The following is a 23,962-nucleotide window of genomic DNA, read 5'->3' as shown; positions in this document are numbered from 1 at the left end:
GAGGAGAGGAGAGGAGAGGAGAGGAGAGGAGAGGAGAGGAGAGGAGAATTCAAATGCAGAAGGATGGTATTCTGGTTCATCTGCATAGCAAATCACCATAAACTAGGCAGATGCCAAATGTCAAAACTTCACCTCCCACTGCATTAGCCCCTAGCTACCTCCAACATTTGTCCCACTGCCAGCTCTTGATCTTCTATGCTCCACAAGGATCAAGTGGACCGGGTCTCCATTGGTCCTGTATTATAAGAGCAGCATCCATCAGAGCTTTGCCTCCATCCCTGCCTATTCTCCTGAATGCTCACCTTCTGAGCTTCAGTTGGGGATTTGGTTTCAGTGCTGACATTTAGGAAAACAGTAAACATGCAGAACACATCAGCTAGTGCCTGGCAGGTAAAGATTTACCCCCTTCTTTACCCCAAAGATGCTAACTACATGCCTAGCACTTATTGCCATGGTATCTTCTTAACACATCTCTTCCATGTATAGCTGGCTACTTGCCTTTGCATTGCCCTATGAGCTGCATAAGCCGAGCAGCTCGATCTAGTTGAGGTTCAGCGGGCTCAGCTTTCTCGTGATAGGCACACAACCTGTTTCCTATGTATTCCAGATCTGAAGCCAAGGGACACTTGTTTTCTCTTCATAAATGTATTCTTAGCACTTTAATTATTGTGCATTATGGGAGTCTTCCCTCAAGGATTATGGCCCAGGGTACAGTCTGCAAGAAGCAGATGATTCGTTAAATTGTTTATGATTGTCTTTTCACCGTTAATTCCTTCAAGAACTAGCTTGGCATCTGTATCTCTTAAGCACGTGCTATTTTCTAAATACTGTGCTAGACATTAGGCTATGCATTTAATAGAGCATAGTCTTACTAGCTACACACGCAAACACACACACACACACACACACACACACACTAACTCAGGTAAGTGGGTCATTCTGAGTGTTAAACACAAGGGGTTTGAGTGTTTACAGTTTGCAATAATTATATCACATTATGGTGCTAATGATACAAATGGGGCTTGACCATAGCTTTTGTTTTCTGTAGTGAGGGACAGAAAATTTAATCGTTAAATTTGAGAGGACTGACGTTTTTGTTAAGGAGAACACAAAAATGTGTTTTTAGAATAGAAGGTAATGCACTGAGGCAGAGACCTGAAGATTGAAGGGTTGTGTGGAACACTTGTTGAACAAATGAGAATGGAATGGAGGAGAAAGTTGAAGTTTTATACATGTATAAAGTATGAGAATATACACATAAAGTATATCAATACACATATACACATCAAGTATATAGACACAATAATATACACATATAGGATATAAACACAAACATACACATCAAGCATATAAACATACAAGAATATACACATAAAGACAGTAGAGGTGTAAAGGAAAGGAAGAGAGAAGGATGGGGAAGTTGAAGCAGGCAGACCTTGGAAAAATACTAAAATTGTGAAATAGAAAATTATGAATTTCATATGAAAACTCATATCATTCAAATTATAGGAGAAAGAAAGAAAGAAAGAGAGAGAGAGAGAGAGAGAAAGAAAGAAAGAAAGAAAGAAAGAAAGAAAGAAAGAAAGAAAGAAAGAAAGAAAGAAGAGAGAAATGAGAGGTTCTGGTTGACAGTGAGATTAGGTAGCAAGAAGCCAGTTTCCCTATGTGAAATGTTTTCCCTTTTAGGTAAGGTTGGATTCTCACTAACTGGAGGACATTTTCTTCTATCTAAGCTGAATTCTCTCTGCTCTATTGTGTGTAACAGTCTGTCCACCAAGTGGTTTTAAGTGGGAGATGGAGGCTGCATGGGGCATCGCATCCTGTGTGATGGGGGCTTTGATGGGATGTGATGGGATCCTTTGATCTCAGCCACTATTGATCACCAATGATCATCTTACTACTTCAGGAAGCTACCAGAGAATTTTGAAAGACTTTACATAAATGCTTATTTGCAGTTATCATTGATTATCTTGAAATTACTTCGAAATAAACAGAATAAGTCCAAAAGACTGGAAATTTGTGACAGATTGCAGCAATTTAAAAACATAGTCCGATTGGAAAATGAAGATGTGTGTTTGATGAACAATGATGAGCAAAGAAAAGGGCTTGCAGATCAGCCGCCAAATTAATTACGAATTAATGTCTGAAACTCTGAACGAGGCTCTTCAGAAACAAAATGTACAGGCAGAAAAATTTCAAAGCTATGTATCTTCTCTGGAAGTGACAGATAAGGAGCTTAAACATAAGTTTCTGTCAGCCTTCCCTCCCCAAACTGGCAATTTCAGTTCACAGATCTGACTAATCCATACATAGTCAAACAGGAACACAACTACAACATCAAAAGAAGAGGTAAGAGAATTCAAATTGTTGGACATTTGATTTTTGGGGATAGGAAGAGGTAAGAGAATTCAAATTGTTGGAAATTTGATTCTTTGGGAAAAGAAATCTCTTGACGTTTTAGCTTTAAATTTGTAGTTGTTGCTTATGTGAGCATTTACTATGTAGATAACACTCAACTGGACTCCTGAATTTAGAAGTATAAGCCCAGGACCCTTGACAATATAGGACTGGAGAATTTTTTCTAGAGCCTCTGGACTAACCAGTGGCCATGATCTTAACCTTCTGGGTATAAGGGTGGGGAGTGAATATCATCTTCCTGCTGCTTCTAACCCTTCAAATATCTTAGTGTGACTGCCACCAAGCAAACACATTTCTCCAGATATTGAATCTTGCAGGTATTTTCAATCCATCTTTGACATTTAAGGAACATTCTAATACTTGAAGCAAAACATGCCTGTTAGCTAGTGCAGACACATGGTCCAATCTAAGTAACTATATTTTACTGAGTAAGAATTATGCACTGTGTAGTCAAGCTGTTACTGGTAAATTACAAACACGTTTAATTACTTAATGGCACATAATTTACAAATACACAGCTGTTATAGGGCATGTTTTAACAAATGAGTAGGGTATTTAGAATGTTCTTTAAATTAGGATTCATTTGTTTTTAATCTTCTTATTTAAATATGTTTGAGGACTGGTGAGTGAGATGGCAGAGCAGATAAAGGAGCTTTTCAACCGACACAGAGTGAGTTCAATCCCCAGAACACTCATTGTAGATGGAACAAACTCTAACATCTCCATGTGTGCCATGACACAGGCATACACATGCATGTGCATATTCGGATCCCAGGAGGCCATGCCTAGCAGTGAGGATACCTCAGGTGGATGGGGAAGTTGGAGGACACGAACATGGTACTTGGGGGATGTTCCATAGTGGGAAGCATTTCTGAATCACACAATAACCAGGAAGTTGATGTCAATTACAAAACAAACAAATTGGAAGATTTTGGTTGAAAGTGAAATTTAGCCCATTTGACTATAAATATGTTTGTTGATGGGGATTTAAGTGTGCTGCCTGCTATGTGCTATAGAGTCCAGACCAGTGGTTTCCAAATGCTTTTTGCAAAGAAGAGCTTCAGGTGACTGTTTCACTATGTTTTGATATGTAATGTATGTGTGGTATGGGAATTCTTTTCGGGTAAATAAAGCAGCATTTCCTTACAGTCCATCTCGCTGAGAGTTGGATGAGCTCTGCATTATTTGTTTCCAGTTGAAATATGCCACTTATATCTGATCCAGTTCTCAATTCTTTTTAGAGCCATTACAGGTATTATGTGACATCCTTACTGATTGCATGCAACAGTTTTTGAAGTTTGTTGTTGTTTGTAATTCAACCCAGCTACTTATAAAACTCCTTATTTGTTCCAGTACTGTGGTTTTATGGGTGACTGAATTCTACTCTGTTGCCAACGATGCTAATACGGACCAATGCTCTCAGTACAGTGATTCATTCTCCGTATGTTTAACAGAAAAGTCATCCCAGCTCCTCTAAACTAAATCTTTGACATACATGCATCTCCTTTTGAAACATCCCAGAGCAACTCCTACACATTCATACAGCAACTGATTCTCCATTGCAGGAGCAGCAGAGAAGAGCTCTAAGCACGGTGCGGAGGATAAGACACAGACCATCATCACAGCCATGAAAGAAAGAATGAAGATCAGGGAGAGAAACAGGCCAGAGGTGTTTGAAGTCATTCAGGAAATGTTCCAAATCTCGAAAGAGGATTTTGTGCAGTACACAAAGGCTGCCAAGCAGAGCGTGCTGGATGGGACTTCTAAGTGGTCAGCAAAAATAACTATTACAGGTAGAATACATTTCTTAAGTGTTTTATTCCATAAATAGGTTTTTTTATGTGTATCAGGAATCACCACTAATAAAAACATCTTTAGATAAAATAAATAGATTTTTTTTAAAAAAAATCTCATCAATGTTGACAAATCTTCCTATTCCACAAATATATATTTCCCTTCCTCAAATATATGCAGGAAAATTAGAATAATTTCACTCTATATTCTGTTAATTTACTCATCAACATTTTAAAGGTTTAGTAAATTAGCTCTTCAAGTTGTGTGCTACTGAATAATGACAGCAGTATCAATAATGTCCTCACTGAGGGTCACCATTAGTGTAGTGCTTTAAGGGGAATCATTTTAGTAAGTACATACTCATCTACCTGACCCTTAGGTAAACACCAGTGATGCTTTAAGTTCTTTAGATTAAAACTATAAAGTTGATCCTTTGAATGACATTATCATATACATGGGAGCTGGAGAGATAGGTTATTGTTTAATTAGTACTTACTACTCTTAAAGTAACCTGGTTTAAAGATCTGGTTTAAGTTGCCAGTACCAATATGGAGGCTTACAACTACATATAAGTCTAGGTCCAGAGAATCTGATATCCTTTGCTCACTTCCATGAACACTGCACACATCTGATGTACATGCAAACATGGAAGCAAAATACCCATATACTAAAAATAAGCAACACTAGAAACACAGACCAATCTTCTGTCATAATAAAATAAAGATCCTCTCTTTATTGGATTAAGCTGATCAATACTCATACTCCATCTGTTAAGTTTTTAAATCATTTGAATTTTACTGAACAACTTTTTGTATATGATGCATGTAACCTAGGCCAATACACACATATAAGTACTTATCATGGATACTTCCTTGATTTTGTTTAATTTACAACTATTACTATCTATATGTTTCTACTCATGCCCAGCATGATGTTTTTAAGTATGAATGCAACTCAGAATGATAAAATATAGATAGCTAATTTACAAAGTATCATTTTGTTCTGAAAACTCATGATACCTGTTCCTTGCTTTAAGAATGTAGTATGTGGTATTTGCTGTAGTCACTTTGATGTGTGATATGTCTCTTGAAATATGTTCCTCCTACCAATTTATAAAATATACTGCATATTGGCACACAGAGACACATAGACAGACAGACAGACAGACACACACACACACACACACATGCACACACACACACACACACACACACACACACACCATGCTATCTTTCCCTAGGACCTCAACAGCTTCTTGTACACAGTTGTAGTTGCAGTCTTGTAGGAATGACATCGTTTTGTATCAGGTCCTTTCATGGAATACAATCTCTTCCAATTTCGTGCATGCTGTGGGAAGCGACTGTATTTTATTATGAGTTCCTATTAATAAGAAAACACTTGAGTCAACATTTATCAAAGTGAGATTTATACCTGGTCAATAGGACACAAAAATTGTTCCACATCACTAACTAGTAGAGAAATGCAGATCTTAAACACAGTGAGCTACCTCCTCATACATGTTAGAATGTTTACTCTCCAAATATACAAAAAATAACTGCGGGTCAAAATAGGGAGGGAAAGGAACTCAGTACAGTAGTGGGAGGGATGTAAATTAAAACCATTATTATGGAGAACAACAAGAAGATTCCTATAAAATACTGAAAATTTAGCTAGTACATGTCCCGTTGGTTCCACTATGGAGTGTATACCTCAAAGAGACAAAACCAAAAACCACTAACTTAAGTAAATTGCTTTACTCCTGTGCCCACTGCTGCACAATTCCCAGCAGCTAAGGTATTGGTTTAGCATAGGTGTTCATCAACAGAGGGTCAAAGGAAAAGTGGTAGGGACACACGGTAGTGCTCAGCAGGCGAAAGAATAGAGATGTTACAGTCATTGTGCATATTCTGTTCTAGATGTTTGTGAAGTTCAGGGAGCCATGAGAATGAGAGTGGTGAGGTTGAATCTGCAAACCCAGCGTACAATGACAGAAAATATTCTCTCTGATGGTTTTGTTTCTGGAAGCATTATCATATTGAAGCCTTTATTTCTGGTTCATTTCAGTGGTTTCTGCACAAGGCTTGCAGGCAAAAGACAAAACAGGGTCCAGTGACCCATATGTGACAGTTCAAGTTGGCAAGAATAAAAGAAGAACAAAAACTATCTTTGGAAACTTGAATCCAGTGTGGGATGAGAAGTTCTACTTGTAAGTACACACCATAAAACTATCTTATAGACACGAGTGTTTGAGAATGAATATAAGACAGACTCATGAATGCTAAGGAAGTCATCGCTGTATTTTAATCTCGTGGAGAAATGTTGAAAAGGGAAACTAGAACTTTAAACTTAATATTATGAAATGTTGTGTTGACTCTTTAGAAGTACAGTTGGGGCAGCATTGAAGGAAGTAGCAAGAGGTTTACTGTGTGACCACTCAGTGACTTGGGATGTGAGTACTCAGAGTTGGGAACCCATGGGCTGGACAAGCTCTGTACTACATGTGAAGATTTGTGACTAATGACAGAAGAGATATTTGGGGCACCACCTCATCCATCCATCATGGTAGAAATGAGACTAGACCACCCAGAGAAAATGGATGATGATAACTTTATGACCTTTTACTGTCTACAAAGACATTTATAAACTCTTACATCTTGCATCTAACAGCAAGAAATCACTTTTCACTCCAGGATCTTTTTCTTTCTATAACTCTTCTTGAGAAAAAGAATGATGTAATGATTTCTAGTTGTAATCTGGTAAAAAGTCAATAAGAGGCTCTATCTTCTTTACATGCTAAGTGAGCAATCTTGGATCTGTTTAAGTGTTGAACAAGTGAGGTGTGGGGGTTTGTGATTGTTATTTGCTTGAATATAGTCCAATGAAAAGTGTTTTATAAAAATTGGTTTAGAGAACAACTCGAGGTTGTTTAACTATGAAATGAATGATAAGGTTTGGGTGGTGTTTCTCTTCAGAGGGATGGGTAGGCTCATCCCTAACTCTTTTTCAACAGAAGACAAGAAATCAATGGGTAGTTACAAATTGAGATTCTACTGGAGTCAAGTAAATGAATAAAGCCTGTTGGACAAAGAGGTGGAAGCCAGGGAGTGGTGGTGGAGACCTGCCATAAACAAGATCAAAGATCTCAGGGCTGAGGCAGCTGGACTGCCACAGCATCATGCAGACAGGATGCTACAGAGCCTGCAGATCTTTGGGGGGAGTTGCACACACGAAACTTTAAAAATACCTTGACTGAGGCATCATTGACACATTGAATCTATGCATAGGAGAATAGTTAAGTTTTGCTAAATGCCTGCTTCTGTAAAATTGCAGACAAGATGGTGAGCTTACCTCTGCCAAGCAGAAGCCAGTCTGGGAGCTGATGTGGCATGCTTTGTGTTTCTCATTTTCTACATTTTCCATTGATGGAATCAGGAGGCACGTGCCCTTCTTCCATAGAGTTCCATGTGCATGATATAGGTATTTTGAGTTTTAGAATGCATCACTAGTTCTTATCATTTTTAGTGCAGCATAGTATTCCAGTATCATTTCTTGTTTATCCTCACAAATGTACAATAGTCTCGGGTCTAATCCAAACTTCCAGTTCTTGGTAAGACTAAGTCTCAAATCTTTTAAATTTTAGCATTTTGCCTTGTATACAGTGGCATCTTATGTAGGTTTTATTATGTATCTTTCTAACAACTAAGAGTTGTTAAGCATTGTGCTTATATTCTGTGTCTCTTCCTTCATTAAGTGCCTATTCATTTTGGCATTTTACATGGAATTTTATACTTTTTTAGTTGCATATGCTTTATAGTTTTACACTCAGATCTTGATGCATATTTAAATAAAATTTAAGTATGGTATAGGTTATACCTATGAATATTTGAGTGTTGTCATTTTGAAAGCATTGTTTGTTCTCAGCTAAATTGCTTCTTTACCTTTTGATGGAATTCAGCTCTGCATGTGTGGGTGGCTGTATTTCAGGACTTTCTGTTCTCTTTGTCTGTTTATACTCAGGACTATGGAGCTTGATGGACCAAACCCTTATTAAAAAGTCTGAAATTAAGAAAGCCTGAGCCACACGGTGTTCTTCCTTTTTTTCAAAGTTCTGTTCACTAAGATGGTTCCATTATTTTCATATTAATTTCCTAATCAGCTTATTATTTTGTTTATAAAATAAAGCCATGAAAGAGTCAACTCCAAATAGACTTTTTATTTTTTAATAGCCCTGTAAGAGATTCTAGTATTAAATCAAATGGAAATGACACAGCAAGCATCTCAGCCTTGTTCCTATCTTACCAGGAAGCATTCTGGCCTTTATTAATTCAAGTCCTAGCTGTGGCTTTATTGGGGCTGCTCTTTCTTCATTTAGGAAAAACAGCTTCTACTGCATTCTCTATGTGCAGAGAGCTCTGATGAGGACTTCATATGGGTTAGATTATCATTTGGTCAAAATATTTTAAAGGTCTATTCCATTGTGTCTGTGTTCCCTTTGCTCCCTGTGGGAAGTCTATTTGGTCTTTGTTTTCATAGGGCACATGTGTCTTCTCCCTTGCTGCTGCCTTTGATATTTTATTCTCTCTGCTCATTTGTGCAATGTCATCACTGGGTGGTAGAGTGTTCCCTTTTCTTGTGTTTCTGATCCTCAGGATTTGTAGAGGTGCTTGAGCACATAGATTCAAATTTCTTCTCATATATGGGGAAAATCCTGGTTATTATATCTGCTTCTCACCCCAACTGTGGAAACTCCGTTGATGCATGCTTGAGTTAAAGTTTTCCTCACAGTTTCTTGATGCTCTGACTTGATTCAATTTAATTTCTTTTGCTGTACAGAATGTTTTAGGTTTGATTTTCAAGATTTATTTTATGTTGTACGTATGAATATCTCTGATTTATTGAATCAGAATTATTTGACTATTGGGTTATTGTTTGTTTGTTTGTTTGTTTGTTTCCATATGAGACTTTGGATTTTTTCCTAGTTCCATGAAGAACATCATATTGGTATTTTAGTGTGATTACACAGCATTGGTTGTTGTAACTGTAGCCGGCTTCACACTGTTAATTTACCCTATCCATGAATGAGGATTGTCTTTGCATCTGGAGGATTTTCTTCCATTTCTCCATTATTCTCTAATTCCACTGTAGAGGCTTTTCACCTCCTTGGTTGGTTTCTTCCTAAGTTTTTGTCTGGTCTTCTTCAGAGTCATAATCAATGGCATATTTTTTTGTATACTTTCTTCCTCAAGGGCTTTGTCATGGTGTGTAGAAGTATTTGATTTTTATATGTGGATTCTGAATTCTACTACTTAGTTGAATTTTTTCCACTGATCCTGAAAGCCTATACAACACCTACCATAAATATTTGATGCCCTTGACCAACAATAACATTTCTGCTAACATAGCTTAGTTTTGTCTGCAAGGTTTTCTCAATCTGCAGCATGTTTTTCTGTTTGCTCATCTTTACATCTATATTGTGTCTTGGACAACATTGTGAATATCGCTTTGTCAGCAGCTGGGACAACATCGCAAATATCACTTTGTTGGAAGATGGGTATTTTGACATTCTGCAAGTATTCTTACTCTTTGTTCTGAAAATCGGTTATATAGAAAATTTTCATTTGTTTGGACCTTGCTTTAAAAATCTACTAGACAGAATTGAAACCAGGCTTAAGGATAACCATGCTGTTCCCTAAGAAGGCCAGAGACTTATGTGTATTCTGCTTACTGAGTTTTGAATTCTGAGGCTTTCTCATCAGTTAAATGGAAAATTGCTCCTTTACCTGGCCTGGGGTGGTAAATTTGTTGCATCTAATCCATCTACTGTTCTTAAGCGAACTGACAGTCTGCTCAGACAAGAAGCTGAAGTAAATCTGAGGCTCACTTGAGTTTTGATCTGCAGGGGTGAGCTCATTGACAGAACTCCATTATGTTTGTATGCCTTGTAGATTTTTTTCTTTTTATGGAGAATAATATCCCTTGTTAGTCAGTGTTGACTGGGATGAAAATCTAAGAACCTGAATTTAAATGATAAGCAAAAGTGAAATAAAACCATGTAAGAGTCATTGCCGGTCATAGCAGGCAAAATAAACACTTCTAAGGATTTGATGTGTAGATGGCCAGTAGCAGTCTGATAATTAAAAAATATGTCCAACCATTCATATTTAATCTTATAAAGATTCCCCATGAGAAATCAGCTCAGTGTTTGCATGCAGGGAGAGTGTTTGTATGATAAGTGTTTGTATGTAGAATGAATACCCCCATCAACATCAGGACCATGGAGAAGGTCTAGCTATGCTAGTGATCAGTGTTCATACCAATCCAAAATAATGTCAATCCCAGATAACCTAGAAAGCACAGGATAAGACCCAGAAGTGTATATCCAGATTTAGGAAGTATGACAACACAATGATAGCATTCTCATGTAAAAAGTGTTGTGACCTGAATAGCAAGGGCACGTGAGACCCAGAGCATGCTAAAAGAATGGGAGCAGATGACCTGAAATGTTGTTAGGTCTGTGGCTTTTATTTTGTTGATGAGAAAATTGAAGTTCAGATGGGTTATGAAAGAGCCAGTTTTAAGAAGCATTCCCCTGTTGTGAAGCCGAATACAAGACATAAGTGATAGTGGCCACATGTGCTTTCCCTACAACCAGATTCTCTGCTCTGAGGCAAGCTGACACAAATCTTGTAAAAAACAAAAATGAAATTATTGTTCAATTTTTGGATGTGGTTATAAAGTTTAATTGTCCCTTGGTTATAGGCCTTTTGATGCCCTCTGGAGATTTTTATGATAAGAACATTTTAATTTTAATTTTTATCACTTCTTGCATAGCTTAAATTGAGAATTTTTAAGTGTGTTTGTGTGTGTGTGTGCATATTTATGTGTAAGTTCATAAAACTAGAAATAGAAAGGGGAGAGAAGATACAACAGGAGAAGAGTAGAGAGAAGGACAAAGAGAAAAAAAGATTGCAATGGAAACTATGTAATAGAGGGCAGGGGGCCAGGGTGCAGCAAGGAAGGAATGCGGCCAGTAAGATGACGAAGGGGAGCATATCAAACAGGGGATGTATGAAAATTCCATAATGAAACGCAATCTTCTGAATGCTAACTTAATAGTTTTAAGAAATGTATGGATGGCATGTGACTCAAGAGTGGACCATCCTAGAGTGCTTCAGAGAACACAGGCATGACCCCCAGAGCCCTTGCAGACGCCTGGAGAATGAGGGCTGTCACATAGCTCTCATTTTTAAAAGACCACGTGAAGATTAGTTGTGCCAGTGCCAGTTATAGTTCTTTGGAGATGAAAATGTCTTATAGAGTTAAGGTGTTCTCAGTCTTGGCTCTTTGATAATCCTTCGGGTGCTCACTTCACATTTAATTATGTTGTTTGATTCTAATTCCCCATGATACTCATAATGATATCTTTTGTGCTTATAAACCATTCCCTAAAAGGGAGAGGCAGAAGTTGCACCCATTGCGTTACAGAGAGAAAACAACCCCCAGGTGTGTTCATTTCATGATAAACATGGAACTAAGAAACTTGTGTTTCATGTATAGCTTGGTAGGATGCTTCCAGAGGATTCTCTAGTAAATCCTTCAAGCTTCATTTCCCCCCGGATTTTGTTTTATGTTTGTTTGTTTTCAAATGTCTGAAACAGGGAAACATCTGTGTTGAATTCTTCCCAGAAGGAAAATAGTCATAAGATTATAGTAGGGATATGTTATGCCATGTCATTTCATAAGAAGGAATTCTGTAAACAGGAAGTTTCATCAACACAATGCTTGTGGTACGAAGGCAAACAGCTCTTCTTTACTGTGCCCTTGGACAGGAATAGCTTGTGGCTTACATTCTGTTCACATGGTTTACTAGAAAACCAGCTATACTCTCTTCAGGGGAATCAGTTAATTGTTTCCCCCTGCCTCTTACTTCATGTGAGTGCCCTCTATGTACAAAATGCTGTGCTAGCCACTAATAAAAGTACAGGTATAAGGAGAAGATTCACCTTTTTAAAACATTATCTGCACTATAAGATTATAAATCTGACTTCTAGCACCATTCTGGATCAAGCATCCTTCTTGATGTCTAAGGAAGCCTTTAAATTCTTCAAATCATGGGAAACTGTTCTATTTATTTACTTGTTGATGCTGGGGATCAAATGTCTGGCAAGAAGGTATGACAGTGGAAGTATTGTTCCGCCATTAAGAGCCAAGCACAGATGGGAAACAGTGAGTTTTGGAGCTTAAAGGCTAACTTCCAGGAACATGCTCCAGTGAGGCTACACTTCCAAAAGGATCCATATCATTTGCCAACAATGCCACCAGCTCAGGACCAAGAGTTCAAGCACAAAAGCCTTCGGGATGACACTCCAAGTTCAAACCACTTCACTTACACACATAAACATTATTCTCCCCTACAACTCAGTGTTGCTGTCGGAGGTGCTACAACCCAAGAGCACCATGAACTTATGACAATGTTATTCAGAGCGATCATTGCCTTGGTCCTTTGGAAGTGTTTATTAACTATATCCACTTCTAGATGCCCGGCTCTAGTAGCAGACAAAGAGCCACAGACATCTGGCTGTCACTGAGCCATGTGCTACTCAGCCAGGGATGAGTGTTAATTAAACATAAACAGCACTGTATACATGATGGCTTATTTAACACTACAATTAAATAAAAATTCCTGCATACCACAGCAGATTAATATTTTAGAATGACAGGTAGATAGCAATCAAGGTTTGATTTATTGCTTTGATCACTCTCACACAGTCCCTCCTGCATCTGGATGGCAAAGGCAGCACTTCCTTAACTTCCCAGGATGGTATCTGCATTAGCATATCATTTGTCACAGAAGATTCATTCGTTCCTGTGTTTTCAAAGCAGGAGGGAGTCTACTCAGCCTTTATGAGCTTACAAGTTTTGTTTTTATTTTCCCCAATCACAGACTATATTGTGAATGTGCCTAAAAGAGAAGAATTCCAACCAGCATTGCCTCTCACTTGCAATGAGGTTGAGCCCTTTGTTACCAGTCTATAATCAGCAGAGACAATAAAAGGGAGTTATTTTGATATCGCTTTGCACTAGAATTTTACTATGAATTTTGTAACAAGAGAAAGGGGTATAGAAAGTGAACTGTGTTTCTTAAAAACACAAATTGGAAACCCAAAGAGAATTAATAAACAGCAAACCATGAAAAAAATACAGCCCTAAAGACTGTGATGTTCTGTGGGCAGAGAGAGGGGAGGTCATGATCTTGGCTTAGTTTCAAACTGAAAATAAATCTGGGTCTGATGTCTCAGCTCATGATCCTGCTTGGAATGCAGGATAGAATGGAAGCAAGAGGATCAAGAATTCAAAGCCAGTAGCCTAGACTACATGAAATCCAGTGGAATTCAAACAAAATACTTCAAATCTGTAGTAAATAATAGAATTTAAAACAGGAATTCATACAGTCAGATCCAAAGGAAACTCCATTTCCCAAAATTCTGGTAGTTAGACAAAAGTCATCATTCTTTAGGAGCTTTGAAGCTGGTTTCCCTCTACTAAAGGAGCCATTTCCCTCAACACTGACAGAAAGGACAAAAAGCTACCTATGATGCCTATTAGCATAACAAACTGTGTGCTGGCCTCCAGGAGTCTTCAGTATTATAAGTGCTTAGCTCTCCTCATCTCCCCCTAAACTTCTCCAGCTCACAGGCTTCCTCCCCCAACTTCTCATTCTCCTTATAACCTGCTGTTTCAGCTATATGCCCTCTTGGTCTTCTCTTTTGCCCACACTCTGTCTTCTTCCTCCTCCCTCGACTCTGCTCCTGCTTTTCTCCTCACTGTGGTCAGTCTGCTGGCCAAGCAATCTACTACTTTCTCTCCCTGCACAGGACTCTTCCAGGTGCCTCTGGCTGTGCTTTCCCTCCTATCTTCAATGCATCCTTCCCCTTAAGCATACATTGGAATGACTATGTTGTCAGTTTATACACATAGGCCAGTGCAGGAGTGGGGTGGGGGGGTGTTACTATAGGAAGTTTCTTGTTGGGGGGGGGCTTGTACTAAATGATGCAATAAGATAAGATTACGAGACAATTTATGTGTTTTATGTACATAAGAAAGAGTCAGAAGCCATGAGGTTGTGCCTGACACTCATCCGTGGATTAAAACAAATTTTCCTGAGTGCAATAGTAAGGGCCCTCAATCAGCCCAAGAGAGCACATAGTATTTTAAAAACCCAAGTACCACGCTGTCCACACATCAGCTTGCCTTTCTCCTCCACTTCTTGATGTTCAGTTACTTGAAAGTAGAGAGGGAATTTCAATGTCCTGATGCTTTCCTAGACAAGCTATGAGTCTAAGGATATCCAATGACTCATCTCCATGCAAGGCAAAATCCAGATCCTAAGATATTTTTCCCACAAATACTATCTTCATTACTGTATAGAAAAACCATCAATTGATCATATCTGTGGGAGGCATTGTCCGGTGCTGTTGACATAGAGTCAAGTATGAAAAATATGTGAGCATTCTTGTTGGAAAATAGATGATGCAGAGATTGATGCCAACAACCAGTCAGAGGACGTTGGGGGATGAGACATGAGCAGTTCTACCCATGTAATCTTGGGTATGGGGCCCTCCAGTACAGGTAATCTACGGGGGCCACATGCTTAAAGAAAACTGACCAGGAACTACCAATTGCCAATACTTCTCAAGTAGGGGTGGGACTCAGTGCTCGCTGTGGTCTCCATGCAGAGTTTGTTATTTTTCCTGGTACGGCCACTTGGCAGGGCTTGGCAATGTAATAGGTATTTGATTCTAGATAAAGGGTGCTTAAAACAAAGTAATATTTGTGAACTAAATAAAGGGTGTTCTATGTCTGTAAGGAGCTCACTGAAGAGATGATAATGAGTACAAAGACTCTAAAACATAGCTCGCTACAGTGATACATGACGAGAATCCATAAGAGAGAGGAGAGATAAAAACACCAGTGAAAAATGTCTGAGAAAGTAAGAGTCATTCTTTCTAAATTTTGTCAAAATTAAAAAATGGAAAGCTGCACATAAGAAACGTGGAAAAGCTGTGTCAGAGCACATAAGAACCAAAACAACTGAAGGGAAAGCCTTCCAAATAGTTAGGAAGAAGTCTGTATTACTCAGAGAGGAAGGAAATGGGCAGGGTTCTGTGAGATATAAGTAAGCAACAAGGTGGCCTCAGCTTCAGATTACCAAGGGAGAGCTGTCAAGATCAGTGCTGATGAAAGGATGTGAAAATTCATAGAGAAGCTTGAGACACCCCCCCATCCCCATCTGAATTAAGGTTGGCAGGTTCACAGGCCTAGGTTCCAGGAACTAGCTGGCCACCCGAAGAAAGAACTAGCCAGAGGGCAAGTCAGCCAGGTCGTTCCCATAAAGAATAGCAGAACCAATAATAGAGGTTGGTCAAGTCACCCCAGGAAGTGACTGACCACTGACCACGAGGTAAATGACTAGGGTAAGGTCACATTCCCGAAAAGAATGTATACAGGATATAACTCACTCCCTGGTCTGTGACTAGCTGAATAATAGGTTGAAACTTTCCAACTATTTTTATGATGTAGGTTGGGATTTCTCCACTGTCCCCTCCTAGTTTCCCCCTTCACCCCCATGGTTTGCAGTTTTCTCCTTTAAATACACCTTGCTCCTGAGCCTCGGGGTCGATGATCCTCTTGTGAGCCTCAGCCTCAGCCCACTGATAAAAAAATAAAGGCCCAAATAAAACCTTTTGCAGTTTGCAGCAAGTTCGGTCTCTCGAGTGATTCTGGGTGATCGTAATCTCCTGTGGCTTGAGTGGAGGTCTCCCCACTCCGGGGGCCTTACACTATGTCCAGAGAAACTATCTTCTAATAACAAAGAAATCAAATATAAAATGAAGGCTTTTCAGATACAAAGAAACTGGGAAATTTTCTTTTTTGTAGAACTTGTTAAAGGAAGTGCTCCAGGAAAAAGAGAATCTTGACATCACACCAAATGGTTATCTAATTCCAAATGATTAATCTTGAAAACCTAAATCACATTACACAGACCGTGCAGCTTATATTTTGAGGTATATATATATGCATATAACAAAAATTAATTTAAAAAAGGTCATGAATTTCAGACCAAGGAGGGAGATGAGGAGAGTTTTGAGGGAGGAAGGAAAAGGGAAGGGTATAGTTATATTAGAATATCAGAAATAAAAGAAAAAATTACAAATAAATAATAAAAAATAGTTACAGCATTTGTAATGGAAAAAAGCATAGCTAGATGTTTTAAGGATTCTCCTGGAACAGAAGGACCTAGAAGCTTGTATTGGATAAAATAGGAACTATTTAAAATGTAAAAACAGAGAAAAAAATGGTCAAAAGAGAAATAATACCAGTTATAAACATAGATGTCTATGAAGGTAGGAAAATAAATGACGAACACTGAACACAATTGCAATAGCAAATGTAACAGACCAATACACAGTCATTTAAATCCATTTTTTTAAAGTATTAAACATGGACTGTTGAGATGACTCTGTAGGTAAAGGTGCTTGCCACCAAGTCTGATGACCTGAGTTCCATCCCCAGGACACACGGTGGAAACCCAGAACCAAATCTGACAAGTTGTCCTCTGCCCTACACATTTATACCCTGACAGACAGACAGACAGACACAGACACACACAGATACACACATCTAGTAAAATTTCCAAAATGTACCAATTCTTAAACAAAAATAATTACTCAGATTTATGTCACATGTAATTATTAAAAAATATCATTATACTTATACAATATTCTCAACAACAGTGCTAGAAATCTATTATTATAAAAATCTCATACTGTGCAGCAAAAGGTATATTTTAGATTGTGATATTTTTAAATACATATGCGATTTGAAATAACTGATATTGATAATAAGAAAACAAAATGCTATGGCTAAGAAGATGACAAAGTAGACAAAAACCCATGGAGAGATACTCAGTAAAATATGTAAAAAATCAGAAAACAAAAAAAAAAAGGCAAAAATAAACCCCACAGTGACATCATCACCCCCATGCTTTGCTCTTGGCTACTGCTGGCTCCCAGCAATCTGGTTCTGATATAAAGCATTCAGAATAGCAGGGGAATCCCAACTCATGGGCTTTCCTTATCACAGTTACAGCAGATCTGAAGGATGCTCATTTCCCTGAAGGTACATATGGAAAGCGTTTGGCTTCTAATTCTTGTCACTTGCCTTTCATCACATGTTCCTTGTGGGGACTAATACTACTGAAATCTGTTCACAGCTTGCCGATGGGCTCAGGTATAACTGAGTGCTGTCTTGGTACGTATACATGTGTGTTCATGTTCACATTGCTCTAGTTGTGTCTTACTGTATTTTATAGATCCTCATGATTGCCATGTTCTCATGTGTGCTAGTGGTTTTTCTCTCAATGAACTTTTGAGGTCATTTAGGAATGAGGCCTTCTTATGTAATATTGTATACAAAGTAAATTTAAAACTTCATGGCTGTCTTCTGATGTTGGTTTCCTACCTATGACAGCATTTTCTCCATTAATTTGCTTTATTACTTCAGCCATCTTATAATTCTTTAGATGGCAGCTCTCTTACAACTTTCAAATGTATTTCATCTTTCTCTATACTCACTACTTAAAAGTTATTTGAGTGAACTCATGTGTCCATTTTTAATTCAAACTTCCAGAACATTTTCTTGACTGAAGATAACCTGGTATTTTCCTTTGCACATGTTCAGTGAACTTCTAATGCTTAACTAAAGCTAGAAGCAAGGGGAGCATACAGAAGAGAGAACTTATTTTGACTTAGTTAAGTACAGACGTGGAAGGAAGCCATCCCCTGGGCTTCCATCTGATGAGATCTGAGCAATGCTTCTTCATCTCTCCCCATGGAGCCTGGAATAATACTGAAGGCACAGTATGAAAAACCAATGGTAATTCTGGGAGAAACTGGCATAGCTCAATTTTAGGGTCCTGGCCTAGGTCTTTGCTGGCATCAGACAGTTATTGTTAAGTAGGAACCTACTCTGCAAAAAGATATGCTTGGAAATTTACATAAAAATATAGACTGTCCTTTTCATCTTGATAATACAGAAGCCATGTTTTAAATGTTTTCATTGGTAGGTTGTTGCTTATTTATTCTTTGCTTAACCTTTTTTATTACATGTACTTATTTTTTGGATAAGGTAGACTAGTACAAGCACGGGCATGTGGAGATCAGAGGCCCGCTTCTTCTGTATGGGTTTCTAGGATCAAAGTCAGGTCATCAGCCTTGCCAGCAGATGCCCTTACTCCTCCAGGCATCTGGCTCATCCTACCTTGTTTAATTCTAAAGAGCAACTGAAACAAATATCCCAGCATTTTTTTTCAGTTATATATTCAATTGTAGAGACTGAAATGAAACTCAGTATTTTTTGAAGCAAAATCTGTTTATAATCCAGCAGTGAAGCTTTTGACAGAAAGGTTCATTTTTAGAAAAACAAATGGCTAGTGATTTTGAACTGGCTTTCCTGAGGATTTCAGAAGCCAAGGCTATGTTAGTGTCAACTCTACATACAACCAGTGGCCAGTGATCACTCAGAGAAAGCCAGTTCTCTGACTAGCATTTATGCAAGGGAAAGCTTACGAAATCGCTAATCCTTGACCCCTACAGCTACAAAGTTGGCAATTGAAATGACTTGACCCAAAGTCTTATCTTTTATGAAAATGAGTTTACCTCAGCTGCCAATCTTTTAATCATCTAGAGCATTGTATTTGTTTGCAGGTTTTAAAATGAATTGTACCTATCTTCAATCAGATTGGGTTTTGTTTTCATTACAAAGCTTGCAGAAAATTGAAATCTGTTAAAAAACAAGAATATAGGAAATCATCAACTCATGTGTCTAAAATAATATAGGTGCATGTGTTTGTGTGTCTTTGTATGAGTGTGTGTGTGTGTGTCTGTGTGTGTGCATGTGCATGCATGAATGTTAAGTTTTAGGTTTTTTGAAACTTAAGTTTAAATTTTGATGATAAAGGGTAGCATTGCAGACAGATGCCAGTGCCACAGTACAAGATTTTATTAAGACTTTTAAACCATCAGTACAGGGGCTTGGAATTTGGTTGTTTGGTTTTGCATTCCCTCTTCTCATTTTGCATGATGCCCTGCATGTGTCTAGAGAGATCGGAAAGCTAACTCACAATGCTGCTTATGAGTTCTGAAGCAGAATTGCTGCATTCCAGATAATTGCTTAAAGCTTACATTTAAGTAGAAAAGTAATTGGAATGAATTTCCTAAGGTTTGTCTTTTACAATTCCTTAGTGGTTGGTGCGAACCTTTTTCTAAGCCTGCATCTGTGCCCTGGTGTTGCTGACGTTTGGGAAGAAAGGGATATTAGTTAACAGTGTTTACCTTTAAGATTGCCTCCACTGAGTCGACTTCTGCATTCATATAAATTCTAGCAAGGAGACTGCACAGTTGTCACTTGCTGCTAAGGCTCTCACTGTCACTTCAGGGTATCTAGGGAATGCAGCTGCTTTGTTTTCTAGCAAAGACACTGGGGTAGGGGGTGTCTAAGAGAAAGGATAGTTGTGTGTTGACAGAATTGAATGGTCTTCTGAGGTGTGAATTTCTGCTATTGACTCATCTCTCTAGTAATATTCAAAGCTGCCAAGAAATCTCTAAGAGATGAGAGGAGGTTTTATGAGGTGGTTGTTGTTTTGTGATGGTTGTGATTCTGGTTGTAGTTGTGGTTGTTCTTTTAAATGCATTGGGTAGGAAAAAGGAAAATCTCATATAAATACAACACACACACACACACACACACACACACACACACACACACACCTTCATAGATGATGAATATCCTCCCTAAAGCATCAATATAGTGTAAAAAAGTAGGTTTGCTATTACCTGATTTAAAAGATTAAAGTATGATCATTCTTGTTATCATAGAATAAAGAATCAGATATGAGGGTGAACACCTGTTTGACTGCTGGTGAATAAGTTGGTATCATGGGTGTATGTGTCTATAGATGCTTATAGGTTAGTAATTAATATGCATACCATTTACTCTATATAATTCACTCTGAACAACTTGACTAAAACACTTTCAGCGTATGCATGTTGTTCTGGGTAGGGCTATTTATGACAGAGGAGTAGATCCCATCAAAGTATCCCTTAACTGTACATGGAGGATATAAGCTCGTAAATGCTCACATGTGTGGTAGAACTTTAATAATGAAAAGGCATAAATGTCCACCAGCAGAAGAATGGACAATGAGAAGGTCATTGCCTTTGTTTGGTTTCTGTCACGATTAAAATGCTGGCCAGAAGCAACTTGGGAAGAAAATGATTCATTTCAGCTTACAGTCCATCAGGAAGAAAACCAGGGCAGGAATTCAAGGCAGGAACCTGGAGGCAAAAACTAAAGTATTCCTTTCCTTCTTTTTCAGTTGAAGAACAGCACCAGCAAAGTTTGGGTTTCCTTGTGGGTAGAGCCCCTCTACAATGTTAACTCAAACCTTTCAGTTCCTCCTTGTAGCTCTGACACTGTTTTGGGGCTCTTGCAGCATTTTTTTTTCTCCATTCTTCCAAGGAGGAGTCTCCAGAGAGGCTACAGTTTCTTACTGTAATCATTTCAGGGTCCCTCATTCTTTCATTTTGATTTTAACCATCTTGTCATAGTGTGAACAATTTCCAGTGTTGAATTCCCTGGACTGTATCTGGGATTGGGTGACTCCTGAAGTAATTACCACATTATGACAAATTTACTTATCCATTCATTTTTTTTTCTTTACTTGGGTTCTCATAATAAGGTAAGCAACCCCTTTTCCTGCTCTGAGGTGACAAGGAAGGAGTAAGTAGCATATCTTTTTTTTAAATTACTCATATTTCAGTTAAAGCCAGTTAGTAAGACACAACTATACAGAGCTGGAGAGATGGTTCAGTGGTTAAGAACACTTCTAGAGAACACTGACTCCTCTTCTAGAGATCCTGAGTTCAATTTAATGGGATCTGATACCATTCTCAGGTGTGTCTGAAGACAGCTACAGTGTACTCATATACATAAATAAATCTTTAAAAAAATCCAACAGTACACCATGGGACATTTATTAAATTAAAGTGCCTGGACTCAATGTCCTGAACTACAGTTGTCTCAAACTATGCTCACCTTCCTGCACATTGTGTTCACATTGTGATAGGCTCCAACTTGTAAATCAAGGGTAGGAAATGATGCCCTGAGCCCTGCTCAAATAGGAAGCTCTCTTTCAATCTGCTTGTGCATACTGAGGGAATAGGAATCTAGGGTATCCATCCAGCAAAGCAGGACTCAATAGATAGTAGAGCTTGGCATTGCAACATATTTTTTTTTTTGCTTGCTTCTTTTTCTTTTTCTTTTTTTTGGATTGTTGTAGGAAAAGTCCAATCTTCAATAAAAAGCCTTCACCAAAGAAAAATCAGAGGGAGATAGATAGAGGGGTGGTTAAGGGGGTGTTTGCTTCTATTGCAAAGGACAGACCAGTTCCCAGTACCCATATGGGTGGCTCACAGATATCAGTAGCTCTAGTCCCAGAGGATCTGATATCTTCTTAAGGTATGACTCTTATGAGAAACACACATACACACACACACACACACACACACACACACACACACACCCCTACACCTGTGCATGATAAAAATGAAACAATCTTTTAAAAATGAGAGAGTCTTTCAGCCTGAAGGCAAGAGAGAACACTTTCCTGCTACTATGATCTTTCTGTCTATCGAGGGCATTTTATTCCTTCCTGATCGTAATGCTCTCTGAGTTTACATAAAATGGTAAGTTCCACATGATTTCAAAAGCCTACCTGCCAGTCCTCACTTTTGGTCTTTCATGTCAACAATAAGGCTAAGCTAAGTTATAAAACAGCAAAGCTATGGGAACAAAATTTATCAACTAGGACAAACTGAATTGAATCCATACATGACATTTTCTTAGGAGCAGCATTCTTTCCTGGAAGCTAACTGCTTCCCAGATGACTCATGGTACTCAACAACAACAAAAAGTCTGAAAATGGACTCCTCAGTGAGACAGGTGGAGAAATGCTTACATACTCACCCAACAGAGGTTTACAGTCAGCACATATGATGGGTATATTTCCCCAGTGATATTCTTTGTTACACCCGCAAACTAATGGACACAGACATGCAGAATCAGACATATTCACAGACACACGCACATCATACACAGAAAGAGAGAAAGAAATATGTTTGTTAGTAATATTCTAAAGTAATTCTTAAAAATATATTATATGCCATTTTAGATGAAACTATAAAATAACTACTGTAAAACATTTTGCTATTCATATTTCAGTCAGATTCATTATCATACAAGTGTATGCATATATGTAGCTATTTCTATATGTATAATATATATGTATATATATAGCTATCTCATATATATGTATATATATGATATAAATCTTTAGTTGTATGTGTATATCTTTATATAGACACTTATGTAATCATATATTATATGTATATGTATATGTATATATATGTGTGGGTAAATATATATGTATATATGTATACATACATATATATATATATATATATTCAAATATAAATTAATATACAGCTATTCATTGCATAACAGCAAGTATTCATTCTGAGAAAGGCATCCTCTAATGACTTGTGTTCTCTCAGTAAGCACTAAGGCTACAGTGTCACTGGGAAAACCAGTCTTACAAGATCAGAGTTCTATAGCCTGACATGACATATGCAGGATGTCTACAAGTAAAACACTCTTGAATTTTAAAATAAGAAATTATTATTATACTTTGCACAGTGTAAGATATTTTTCTTTTGGCTGTCTATAGTAAAAATTCTGACCCTATAAAATATACTCATAACGCTGTATTATTTATGGTTGCACATGATTTTTGCATTAAGATCCTCTTTTTTTGCTTGAGTTTTTATAAACTCAAAACAAACTTAGACATATCTTGAAAGAGGGAATCTTAATTTAGAAAATACCTGAATAATATTGGGCTGTAAACAAGTATGTCTTGACTGTCTTGGTTAATGACTGATATGGGAGACCCATTCTGTGTGATGGGAAGCAGTTGGTCCTGGAAAACACACACACACACACACACACACACACACACACACACACACACACACACACACACACACGCAGGTTAGTGAGGGAGACATGAGGAGGCAGCCAGTAAGCCTCACTCCTCCACAGCCTCTGCTTCAGTTCCTGCTTCTAGGTTCCTGTTTGAGCTCCTGCCTTGACTTCCTTCCATGAGATGGACTGTTAATTAAGCATGTAAGCAGAACTTCCTCCCTGAGTTGGTTTTGTTCATGATGTTTATCACAGGATATAACCCTAAGGATTGTCAAATAGGATCGTATGAAATTAACAAGCTTCTGCATCTGAAAGGAAACAATTGACAGTTTGAATAGACCACCTAGCAGAAAGAAACCATTGCTTGCTATACTTCAGTTAAAATCTAGACTTCATTAAGAACTATAAAAATTAAACCAAAAAACAAGCAAAAAATGTCAACTAATAAGTGAACTAATAGAGAGAATGGAGTTCTCAAAAGAAGAAAGACAAATACCCAAGAAACATATTTAAAAGATATTTAACATCCTTAGCACTTAGGGAAAGAAAAATTTAAATTATTCATTAAAATGAGATTCCACCTCAGTCCAGCCAGAAGGGCTACCATCCAGGAAGCAGGTAATAAGTGCTTGTGAGGATGTCAGGGAAG

The 23,962-nt window shown here is 38.0% G+C and overlaps 1 protein-coding gene across 2 annotated transcripts in view; it reads left to right on the top strand.

Annotated features, from left to right (window-relative positions):
- The window catches only part of Unc13c (unc-13 homolog C), a 445,304-nt gene that overhangs the window by 203,750 nt on the left and 217,592 nt on the right, over positions 1-23,962 (top strand). For both annotated transcript variants that reach the window (XM_028773588.1, XM_028773589.1), the window contains 2 exons: positions 3,984-4,211; positions 6,277-6,418. In XM_028773588.1, the coding sequence (XP_028629421.1) occupies positions 3,984-4,211; positions 6,277-6,418 (370 nt within the window). The remainder of the gene's footprint in view (positions 1-3,983; positions 4,212-6,276; positions 6,419-23,962) is intronic.

Source organism: Grammomys surdaster, unplaced genomic scaffold, assembly GCF_004785775.1.
Source record: "Grammomys surdaster isolate TR1022 unplaced genomic scaffold, NIH_TR_1.0 231, whole genome shotgun sequence".
Lineage (NCBI taxonomy): Eukaryota > Metazoa > Chordata > Mammalia > Rodentia > Muridae > Grammomys > Grammomys surdaster.
Note: the sequence above shows the minus strand (reverse complement) of the source record. Positions and strands in the feature narration are given on the sequence as shown.